At 39.2% G+C, this 12,580-nt stretch overlaps 1 protein-coding gene and 1 long non-coding RNA gene across 2 annotated transcripts in view; one reads left to right on the top strand and one right to left on the bottom strand.

Annotated features, from left to right (window-relative positions):
* The first annotated feature begins 23 nt into the window (after positions 1 to 23).
* LOC311194676 lies at positions 24 to 4,330 on the top strand. The gene is made up of 3 exons (XR_014617459.1): positions 24 to 116; positions 2,368 to 2,466; positions 4,304 to 4,330. It is a non-coding gene; the product is annotated as an uncharacterized lncRNA (long non-coding RNA).
* The window catches only part of MYZAP (myocardial zonula adherens protein), a gene marked incomplete at both ends in the record, with an annotated part of 41,695 nt that continues 32,692 nt past the window's right edge, over positions 3,578 to 12,580 (bottom strand). The window contains 3 exons of the mRNA XM_084267878.1: positions 3,578 to 3,683; positions 5,006 to 5,106; positions 5,480 to 5,563. Of these exons, the coding sequence (XP_084124004.1) occupies positions 3,578 to 3,683; positions 5,006 to 5,106; positions 5,480 to 5,563 (291 nt within the window). The remainder of the gene's footprint in view (positions 3,684 to 5,005; positions 5,107 to 5,479; positions 5,564 to 12,580) is intronic.

The raw sequence follows: 12,580 nt of genomic DNA, 5'->3' as shown, positions 1-12,580 counted from the left end.
AGCAAGTCTGCCAAAGGAAACACTGACAAGAACATCAAGGCACCGGAGGAACCGCTTGTGCATTCATGTTTTGAACAAACAAAGATTATGTAGAGCAAGAGTTTTCAAGGTTTAAGGTAAGTTTATTTCTAAATGAATGTTGGCACAACAGAATAGAAAGTTTAAATACAGTATTTATTGCAATTTATCCTTTTCAAGTCCTACGTACAGGCTGTATTAAAAGCATACAATGTAACTGCATTACTTATACAGCATATATGAAAACTGTATCCCAAAACACTTTCCAGAGTATCTGGAATAAATCACAAAAGAATACTTACCATGGTACAAATGTAGTCATACAATTGACTTATATTTAATGCACTTTCTGGAACCTATCTATATGGCTTTTACTGATGTTAAAGAAATTTTACTAGTTTCTAATGTTACAGTACTAATAAACCCAATCTTAAATTGCCAAAATTTATACCAAAGTGTTAGGCTTTTCAGTCAGATTTGTTATTATCTATGCTAATTTACATTGCTTCTGATTCAACTGGAAAGCTCTACCCCTTCATACAACACAATTCTACAAATCCTGTTCCTCTCCTGTTCTTCACAGTTAGCAAATTTAGACCAATAGTCCAATCAAATGGTGGTCATCCAGCTCACTGCATGTCAAAATGCTCTTCAAATATAGCACGTTATTTGGTTTAGAAAACAAGTATCATCTCATCGTATAGTTAAGATAGAATTTACACAGAAAACCTTTACAGTGCTGCAGTCCTGGCAAAGCCTTGAGCAGATGATCATCATATTGGAAGTCTCAGAGTTAAAACAGCTCACAGCATATTCACAGGAGATCCTCAGGAGTGTATTAAAAGTAAAATGAACTTCCTTTGGAAGTTTGAAGCATTTTGATACTTCATCCTGCCCTCTCATACCTTTAAGCACCCCATCAGGTTCTGTTTTCTGAATTTTGGCTAAAACCAGAGGGGTAAAGTATTTTTACTTACCACTTAATGCCTTTTACAACAACATGCGTTTCCATTTATCCACAAATACCACCTTCATGCATTCATCTTAAGCTTCGCTATCAAATTCCTGAAACACAGAGGGACTGGTTGGGTACAAAAGAATGCTAAAAGGCATTATGTAATGAACTAAAGCTGCATCCTTAACTGCCGTGAATACGGGCAGCTGGGATTAGTGTTCAGTGGCTCTCCAGCTTCAGGTCCTGTCCGAACACGCGGGGGATCAGCCACCAGAGGGAGACAGGATTACACAAGTGCAAGGCTTGTCCGACACCGAGCTGGGTTGTTACCCCATCACCTGTTGGGTTCAACAGACACTTCCAGTTTAAATGATTTCTCATTTAGAGCTTCACTTCAGGTTCTTAAGTCGTTCATAACCATAATTCATTTAGTTAACGACCAAATTAACTGTTATTTGGGAACTTCGTTCAGCAAACTCGGTCTCCCAAATTCACTCAAGCATCAAAAGTTCATTCAATCAGAAATGCTCTATGCAAGGCTGACACACGTCAGCTGCTTCCATGTCTTTGGTATTCAGCTACAAGACAGTTCTCTGCTTTACATCATGAGTGTGTGTGTGGGCTGAGACTGTTTCTATAGGGAGCAGACTTCACTCGCAGGGACCTTCTCTTCAGGCTCTGTACCACTCGTGAAGCTCTGCACCTCTTCTCTGGAGAAGCAGTTGAAGCAAACCTATGGATGGCATTATGCAAGTTTACTAAAGTGACAGCTGGAGGGTTTCCTGTGCCCCTGTTGATAGCTATGAGATCTTTTGCACTCCTTTATCACATGCAAGGTAAACAGAGTTTCCTTTTAGAGCTGTTAGGGTGATGCATTTTTTTAATTACCATCTAAGAGAAACTGAGCAGCTGTTAACATTTGCAACTTCTCTATCACTATACCAGTAAAGATTTCAAGCTTCCTTCATACAGTAGATAATTTACCTTCTTGTTAGTGGCTTTGACTGCAATTATTTGTTGGATATTGCATATTATCATCATCATCATCCTAATAATAACACAATCCATAATATTTTCTTTGACCTTTTACAAAAATGGCCATTTTAAGTTCTCAGGAGTTGAACAGATCACAAGAAAAAGAACAGCTTATGTGCAAACAGAGAGTGATCTGAGCACAGAAGCTGAAGTTTGCACTTCCCCTTTTGTTTTGTATATGCTTTGATTATATCCAGATATAATACAGATACCTGTACCACATCAGAACAGGCTTCTTTATTTACTAGTTAAGCAGTGCAGCTACAGAATAAACAGAAGCTCTCTAACAAATTCAGAAACCCATGAAATAATGCATGTATAAGATCCAGATCATGAGGTCAGTATTGTTTTACTTACAGCTCTACTAAGTATACTTCATTTGAACAGACAGTACTGAGTTTAAGAATTTGCATTGGACTGGAGGTAAAAGCAACCACTTTGTGAAGCTCTGTGGCAAGGTGAGTACCTCCTGGGATTGACATTCAGTGCAAGGACAATGTTAATCATAAAAAACATAAGTTCTTGGTTTTCTACAGCAGTTACTGTAACAGAAAAGGTTCTATGTTAATAGAACTACAAGAAAATATTCCTAATTAATTTTTGCTCACTAAGATTGGGAGATGAAAACAAGTTGTGAAAAAATATACCCTAGTTATATATTTAACTAAGCTCAGTGTTAGATTCACTCTTTCCAGCTGGTGCTTCAAAACCAAGGATAAGATTTTAAGTGCTTTGGGAAAAAAAGACCAAACCACAAACAAAGCACCCACCAAAAAACCAAAGCCTCAAACTCCTGACTCAGGTTTGCTATTGCTGTAAGAATTGCAGCAGGCTAAAAACGTCATTAAATTCTTCCTCTAATAGAAAATTTTAAAAAGTGACAGGGATTTTCCTACACAATTCTTGTTCAGTGTATCACCAACAGTCACTTTAGCCCATGACTGAGGGAGTGCAAGCCAGTGTGTCAGTCCAACAAAGCAAAATCCATTCTATTCTGCTCCGTTGCTAACTCTTTTGAGTATCAAGCACCACATCCAGCTGCATGCACTGAGGAAACTGTTTGAAACAGCTGAGTTGCATCTCTCCCCCAGCCCAGCAGGAGTGCTGCTACAAGCGAACTTCTTCCAGGAGAACAGAGCCCTCCATTATGTCAGTCTCCATGACTGACTAATGCCCTCTGCCAGCACGGTTTCAGATGCTGCTTCTAGTAGTATTGATAATAAAATATATTAGAGCTTCATTACACAGAATTACAACACAACTGAAGGAAAACTGTACAGCTATACAACTCCTTCCTTACAGGCGTTTGAAATGGAACATTGCACTAGACAGCTTCTAAAGCAGCAGCACTGACTGCTGTTTTGCTCACCCCGCCTCTTCTGTATCCCCCCTCACAGTGAATGCCAGTAGCAACTCCAGATAGGAAGTTACTAAAAAGCTGCTTTCAGGATAAATTTAGCAAGACTCCATGCTGCTGTTCTTCTCTAGAACTTGATAAAAAATTATCTAATCAAGCTGCAAAGGCGCAATATGTTTGCTCATATTTAGAAAGCATGTTGACTTGAATGCTCAAGATGTACTGTTCTTTGTGCTGAATTCCAACACTCTCTTGAACGGGGTGTATGTCCTCACCGGCCTTGCACTTTCAGGAGATCTTCTGTTCTCAGTACTTGTACTGTTAAGGAGACAAGAAAAAGCTTACATAGTTAATGTCAGAGTATCAGACAGACACAGCTGGGCTGGAAATGCCACAGCAATGAACTTGTGCCTTGCTACTGACAGGCTAAAATTAAACTATTCAGTGTACTTGGTACGTGTCATATTTCTTTTCTATAATGTCACAAAGAATATTGGATAAAATGTGGCAAATACAAGTTTACATGCAGGCATCTGCTGGAGCTCATACTGGGATGTCCAACAGTACAGCTACTAGAACTAAGGATCTCCCACAATAAAGACAGCACTCTTACTTTTGAGATCACAATTAACTGTGGAGAGTAATTCCATAAAATCTGAACACGGGGTTTGAGGTTTCAAGCTCATGCTGTTAAAACATGATCTAGGCTGAGCACTGAAATGAGTGTGTTTTGAAACTGGGAAGGAAATCTTAGTTTGGAAGGCAGCTTGCTGATTTCTCATGCTAATGTGCATTCCTCAAGCTACATGAATCAATATGCAGGTCAGTTAAGATGAACAAGTTTACTCGTTGGTAGTAAAATTAATGTGCAAGGGTCCTTCTTATCTTACTGTTTTGTTTTCTGTTTTGCCCTTCTCTGTGGTGACTTGCCAGGGCAGAAGGAAGATTCAAGTGCCATCCACAGCCTGGCTCCCCAGGGCTCAGTGCAGCCCTGCTGCAGTGTTCAGGGCAGAGAAAGGGGAGGCACCATACCTGGATCTTTACAAAGCCAGGCTGCAGAGCCACTGGCCACCACAGGTAAGAGACAACTATTCCAGCACAGAAGTGGTTAGTGTTACCACACTATTTACCTGGCAATCTTGTACCTAGGGCTAAGCTATCTCCAGAAATTGCTGCAGGCCTAAACTATTACTGTTGGTGTTACCAGCCCTTGAAAACAGCCCTGGATGCATCTCCCAGAACACAAATAATAAAGCATGCATGAAGCCAGCATTAACCAGCCTCGGGGTAGAGTTGTCCATTGTCTTCTGTTTCACTGCCAGCAGACACATTTCATCAGTATTCCCCATATTTCACAAAGTCAGATCTCTGGACTCTAGCTTTACTCCCTGCTTTCATCATGTTACTATAAATAAGTACTCCTCAAGGGCTTGCAATATGTTTGTTTCTTTAAAAACACAAAAATCCCACTCCATAAGTCACTGAAGTACACTACACTTAGTAGATGTGCTCCTTTACACTTAGGAAAATTTTGCACAACTCCACAATCCACTCTCACAATTTATTAGCACAATGGTTTATTAATACAGCACATCATGAAGATCTTTCCCATGAACAAGCAGAAAAAGTAAAGTAAATACCTGTATGGAAGATCACATCCTACACCAGTATCTCTGGTTTCTACATTGTTCTTTGGTTGGTTTTCCATTAAGTAGTCTAATTTGTCTTGTAATTCTTTATTCTGGAAAACAGTAATTTTCATCAGGCTATTTTATTTAAACTATGTTAATTAAACAAGGAAAGAAAATTGCACATTGGCTTATCCCCACAAGAAATAATGTAAACGTATTTACTGAGAAAATAAAGTTTCATTCAGAAGCTTCTGCTTAAAGGAATTGTAATCCTGTTGTAAAATTGCACGTTAAGAAACTCAGCATGGATGTTGAGACTGCATTCCTGATGTAATTGGTATCCTAAGTTTGATTTCCATAATGAAGACCAGCGAATACCTATAGTAAATATGCATCCAGATAACATCAGATGACATTCCTTCAAATTCTATTTGGTTTCATAAAATAATCCCATTAATATGAACACAAAAGGTAATGCCTTACCTCACATTCTAAGAAAGAGATTTTTTCTAAAAGCTGTATTATAAATACTTCCTTTTCTTTTACTTTCTTCCTTAGCATTTCAATCTATGAAGAAAAATAAAACAAAGACTTTTAGTCTAATGGGGATGGGAGAAGGAGGAAAAAGACCTAGATACCACAGGACTAGAACATGTTGAATTTTCTGTCTCTCAGCTGGCAACATCATTAGCCAAACCCTACTCCATGCTAGCTCTTTTTAACTAGGGCAGAGCCCAAGCAACAACTTGAGCTTTACCAACCAGTGCACTAAGGCAATTACCTCTACAATTCATTAAAAGTAAATTAAAGACAGAAAAAGTCTTAAACCTGAACCAGAAGAAAACCAAGTCAGTGAATGGATGTTGCACATCACCAATGGAATGGTGGCATCTGCCACACGCTGCTTTGGGGACTCTCTTGTCCTGTATCTGTATTTAAAAAGCACACCCCTTAGAGCTGTGAGATCAGGAAAGGAAGATATTCAGACTGTCATTACAGCACTAGAAGAGTGTGTATACTGCACATTCCTTCACATTTTGGGGCAATATGCCAACAGTGGAAAAAACCCAGATCTATGCCTATAGATTTATTATCACAAGAAAGCTATAAAAATAGCTATGCATAATAAAAATGGATGTTTTTCTATAAAACCTCACATTAAGCAAGGTAGCCTTATTTTTGTCACATTATTGATTGGCAGTGGGCTTTATTGATACAATTTTAACTAAAAAAGTAAAAAGTATTTGTTAGTAACGAAGTTAGTGGACTTTTATCAAAATGAATTAATTTTGTAGAACAGCCAAACTGAAATCAAGGGAAGTTCAGAGTTTTTCCTGGCAGTTGTTGTTACGTTGATATGCAAGAAACACCATTTCTAAGTACTTGGGTCAAATTTTCCATGCACTCTCACCAGTCATTTTCTGACTCTATATATTAAAATCAATTTTGTGAAAGAACATCAAACTCCTCCAAAACTGCCATGTTAAGCTTTTCAGGATGCCTGCAAACAACGATTAGTAGGAATATTCCCATCCTGCCAAAAGAAAAAAAACCCCTCAAAGGTACAATAATGAAAACAACAATCACCTTCCCCAAAGTTACTGGTAGGTATATTATAAAGCATTGCAACCAAAACATACAGAACTGAAAAAAATGAAGCAACAAGTTAAACCAAAAAAAGAAGAAAAGTTAGAAAACCAACTGAACTTTAATTTAGTCTTCATGCTCTTCAGTTATCACATCTCATTGACACCATGACCAGTTATAACTTGGAAAAACTAAAATATCAACTCCAAACAGTAAGCTTTTTCAGCTGAACCGTTACAGAATATAAGTGCTATCATCATCTGTCTTTCTCACAATCAGGTATTTCATGTACTGCATGTAAAAACTCCCACGTCATCTAAAGCTATTATCATTTCACATCTCAAATCACAGAAACACAAAGCTTATGGCATTTTCAGAAAATTATGAACATATTTTGATCTTCATATTTAATTACAATTTGTTTAATAGTATGACTAAATTAAGTCAGCTGTATCTTCACTGGTTCAATAGCTTCAGTCCTGCCAATAAATTCCACTTCAGAAAAGATAAACTGCTCTTTTAGGACTCTCCAGTGTGTCTTCTCCATGTATTCTGCTCTCCTACTATGAATACAAGGAAGTAATTTTAGCACAAGGAATCAGTACGACACAAAGACAACCGAAGACATCAGTGTGGTCAGAGGAGGGTTTTGCCCTGACAGATACCCATTCCTGTTATCAAAGATTATATATACCTCACCAGCTGCCTACTCTGCTTTTTACATCAAATACAAAATATTTCTGTTTCCAAATAAGTGATCAAATTATCTGTTATCCAAAAGCAAGGCCAAACTCTTCATAGCTGCTTCACAGCCATTTACCTTAAATTATATTCACTGGAGGATACAAAGGGTCTAAGATGTGAAATAAACTGTGACTGTAGCCATTTTGTTTACAGTATTATGTATCAATAGATTGACTGTAAGTGAAAATTAAACCTACATTTGTTTATTCTTCACATTGGCTCCAGAGACACAGGCTCCCTACGGATGTGTTTGAGTTATTTGAACTAGAGTTCACTAGAAGCAAAAACAAGTATGGACACCTTAAAATCTAAGAGAAACTTGAACTCCAAAGAAAAAATTTTGAATTTGGCAGGAATGTTACTGCTTTTTTGTGTTTTTTTTTTTTTTGGGGGGGTGTGGGGGTGTGCAGGGCCAGGGCAGGAATGTTACTGCTTTTGGGGTGTGGGGGATGGGTGTGTGTACGTCTGTCCATCCTCTAAGAACCTTCCCTGCATGGTTATTTAGTACCAGCCAGAACACATTAAACAGTCTACTGAAGAATTATGCCAGAATTCTAAAATTCACCTGCTCTTCTGCAGGCTGGAGAAGAGACAATGTGGAACTGTATCATCACATGCAGAAAGCCTTAGCCCAGCAGTGAAGCAGAATGGAGTGACTGGACCATGCAGATTAAGACACGGTAAGGCTGTGGGCTGGGAAACATACAAAACCTTTTGGTGGATCTTGAAGACGTATGAACTCAAAGGCACAGCCACATAGACCAGATACATTCCATGAGGAATAAATGCAGCAGTGGCTAAAATGTGAGAGGAACAAGGCCCTGCAGTCCCTGCTCACAGATGCAGTGGAGCCACCCTTTGAGGCTGCTGTAGAAGAAGAGCAAGACGGGAGTGCAGCAGGGTTTCTGTTGTACTTCCTGCAGGCACACTCACCCCTGCACTCCTGGCCAACTGGTTGTCTCAGCTGCTACTGCAGTCCAAGGGCTGAAACACCTTCCAAAAGTGTGACACACCATTTAAACCTACATACAGGCCTGACATAGATGACACATCTCACCAGAAGAGTTTACTACAAAAAAGTTTATTTACCAAATAAGGCCTTGGGTATACATCAGCTTATGCCATTAGCACCAGGAGTGAGCAAACCTATTTGGTTAACCCTATTCAATGAACCCTTGAGGGGATATGTCACAGAAAACCAAGAAAAACAGGAAGAATTTTAGAGGATTATATGAATATAGTATTATATTTTTACAATGCAACCTTAATTCAATACATTTCTGTAAGTCACGCTGCGTAAAGTAAAAGCGATGGCTTCCTTGGAGAGAGGAATGTAACAAGACACTAGATCATTATGTTGATACTGGGTAAAAACACTTCAAAAATAAAAATGCTGCTTAATGTTGTTAACATTTTTATGGAAAAATCAAATTTATGGCGAAGTAAATAATATAACACAGCACCATAAACTTGTATTGCACAAGCCCAGGTCTTTGTTTAAATGAGCTGCATAGAGCAAGAGAACAACTAGCAGGTGAGAACCCAACAGCTTTTGACTTTTGGTTGAATATAAGGTAAGGAAAAGGAGAGGAAAAGCAAGGTAGGTCAAACACAATACTGAGCTGAGGGCCTAAGAGATGGCCAGAATAGTGTTGGGTCAGGAAAAAACAGTGCAAGCTGAAGACTCTCCACTTCTACTTATTGACTCTTGTATCTGAGTCACTTCTGGATTCCAAGACAGAATTATCACCAAGATGTTCCTACATTTCCTTTGCTCAATGCCCAAGGCCTGTAATCCACCTCGTCCTTAGTTTATCTGCAGACTTTAGGACTTCAGCTCACTGCCAACCCAGCAACTTGCTCTCAAACCTGGCTTTTGCACAAGGACCCTCTCAGATTTCTCCATCCTTTTCCACAAGCACAATTCAGGTACTTGCTTGGCAATATCATTTTACATCAATGACCTATTCATTGCTTTCAAAATAGTTCTGCTAATAATAAAAACGTGAATTTAGCAACCCTGAGCCACGCCATCACCCTTTTTTCCATCACTTCGTTCTCTTTTATTACCTCCCCCCACCCCACTGTATTCTGTTCCTGCCTTCCCTTCTGTCAGGAGACATCTGACTATTCCAAAACCAGGAAGGGAAGAACTACAAGGCCAAAGCTATAGTTTGTAATTTCTCTGGTCTGCCAGTGACGGAGGGACACCATGTACTCTCAGGCCATCCCAGGGGCTGGGGAGCAGAGCACATTGCCCCAGTGCTATAGAGCAAGCAGGACAGACAAACTCCCCAGTCAGTCATTCAGCACAGACACACCACTCAGGAGCTGTTTCTTTCTCACTACTGCACCTTACAAAATCTCCAGTACATCTCCTGAAATACCAAACAAAATTGGCATGATACTTGAGTGGACTGTGTAAATACTTTTTAGGAAGAGCTGCACTTCTGAATTTCTGTTGCTCCACCAAGCCACTAAGCTCTGCTTCAGTAAATAGAATGCTAGTTGTATGAGTCAACAGCATTAAATTCATCTCATAGCTAGAACGCCCAAGAAGAACAGTCAAGAGGAGAATCAGGAGGCCTAAAAGAAAGATTCTGTAAAGAAATGCTGAAGATGTGTGTATTAGAAGGGAAGTCAACAAAGTTATAAGCAATTAAAGCACAAGGAGAGAAGCATCTTCAGAGAGAATTAAAGTTGTGTCCAATTGTAGAGCCTTTGTAAGAAAGTCTGAAATAGAAAACTTATATTTTGTGTACTCAGACTCAGTTCTGGAGGCTGGAAATAGAGAGTCATCAGTGGATTGGAGAGATCTAGCTGTTAGGTAAACTCAGTCAACATTTACTACTTGATGTTATCATCTGTTAGTTTAAAATATTTATCAGAACATGACAGTGTTAAATATATTTCAGTATTATATATTATTCAAGTATTGTATATATTCCCTATTTATCTACTACTAATGGATTTGGCTTCTGTAACACTGATACAGACACATGAACAAACGCCACAAATGTAACTAAACACAGGACAAACACATACTATATGATGCAAAACAAGACAGACAAGACATTGCAACATCAGTCTGAACTCTGAGAGGTAACTGCTGTACAGAGAACAAGGTTTCACCGAGTCCAATATTCCACTGGACCTCAAGTGGTATTTATCAGAGGCCAGACAGGAGTGTTGGAGGTTTCTCAGGGAAGGTAATACAGTAACCAGGAATGAGCACCTTTGCCTTTTAATACTCCTTAAATCCTGTGAGCGACCCTTCAATACTTGTTCTATTTTAAACATATTGTATATAAACAAAAAGTCACAACTGATTGATCTAAGTTAATGCACCAGCTTAGAGAGCTCCCTAAACTAAGGAGCTTGTAGGCACACACTGCACCAGTCTCTGATGTACACCTATTGCTAAAGCAGGCCGGCAGGGCCTGAATGTCCTAACGAGCTACAAACATTGGCACATGGTTCAACCCACATTATTAAAACCTACCCAAGTAATGTGCAAATTTTCCAATTAATGACTTGGCCAGGCAATTCCCAGCTGGAAGAGCTGATGCTGTGCACATATAAACACTCTCACCAACCACCAGCCGTGATTCTCCTACTGCCAATAGATAAGCAATGTACCGCATTGCGCAAGCCCACTGAGGCATGCCAAACACTTGAGTTGCAGGGGTGGCAAGTTATTTATGTCCTGCATTTATCTTCTTCCTCCAACGTCCCAAGGCAGGGCTTCTCTTTCTACATTTGATTTGCTGTTGTTTTGGTTTCACTGTAGGTACTATGCAATGCAGGTTTTGGTTAGTAAAAATCTGGCATGTCTGTGGCTCGTAATTCCATCTTCTCATCCTCTATGCTTCTGTGTGGCTTCTTTTACTTGACCTAAAATTGGAATTGTTCTTCCATATTAAAATTGGGATTCTTTGCTGTGTATCTGGAACTGGAGTATCTTGATACAGAATTTTTCAGCTGGTTAATAAGTATTTGGTGGGAAAATGTCTTCTTTATTACCCACTTGTGCAATACAAAGTATCTTCTGTATTTGGGAAAGCATTTGTTCATTAGCACTTTGTCCTTTCATGCAAGTGTCTTCCACAAGAGAACAGGATACAGCTTCTCCCTGGTGTTTGGTCACCATTTATTATCCAACGAATCTGAGACTAAAGCTGGAGAACAGCTCATGGGCCATGACCTAGAGACAGTTCAATTCAGTAGTTAGGGGAATTTCATGTGAAATCTGAGTTCTGTAGATAATTTCTTGGCAAGGAATCATATATCCTTTCCTCAGTCCCCTTCAAAACAGCTCCCTATATCTGCACCAACCCACTCACCTTGCTCAGGAAATGTAAATGCTTATTTCCTTCCCTGACTCTGAACAGTGAAACACTATTACGTATAAAATATGTTCATTGTGCCATGAAATGGCAATCCATTTCAATGTCAATTGCACAAATCTCAAAAACTAAAGGTCTCTTAAATAGCTTTAGGTTTGAAATGAAGATAAATACTTTTGTTGCCTATTTGAAATCAATGCTTTTTATTTCATGTGAAGACTTCAAGTTGTATCTTATACTAAATGCTCTGCCATGTCCTACACTAGCACAGATGGGATAAACTTATTGTTGGCCATATTGAACAGATAACTGAAGAGACAAGCTTTCCCCTCTCACAGAACAGCAGCAATTTCAATGTGGCAGCAGCTTCCCATGCCTCCCATAGTGTTTCTGTGCCTGCACCTGCTTGCCCAGTTCCACACTCTTTTTTTGAAAGCCTGCTATGTACAAATAGCATGATAAAATCATCTGCAAGCTCTTTCCATGGCTTTAAGTCTATGCAGGATAACTTTCTGCTCAGATGGTGCTCTAATGGGCTGCGATCTTGGCTCTCACATCACAGCAGAGAATCCCTACAAGGATGACAAATGGGTGTGCGTGGGACCTAACACACAGCAATATTGAAGGTCACTGACTCCAGCAAACTTGCATTTTATTTCTTCCATTTATTTTCTTCTGAAAGTTATTTTCCAGGCTCCTATTTAATTTCTTACTGGTCTGACTAGGTCAAGTTGAAAAACATTTTATTAATGCCCAAGATGGGAGTAATTATTTTCAGAGAAAAAAAAAAAAATCCAACGCAAATGATTTCTTTGCTGAGGAGTACAACCACACTGGACTTTGACTGTCCTCTGCCCAGGCTCAGTTCCACAGGTCACATACCTACTTCACTCAGTACCAACAGGAT

This window comes from Gallinula chloropus, assembly GCF_964237585.1.
Source record: "Gallinula chloropus genome assembly, chromosome: 9".
NCBI lineage: Eukaryota > Metazoa > Chordata > Aves > Gruiformes > Rallidae > Gallinula > Gallinula chloropus.
Note: the sequence above shows the minus strand (reverse complement) of the source record. Positions and strands in the feature narration are given on the sequence as shown.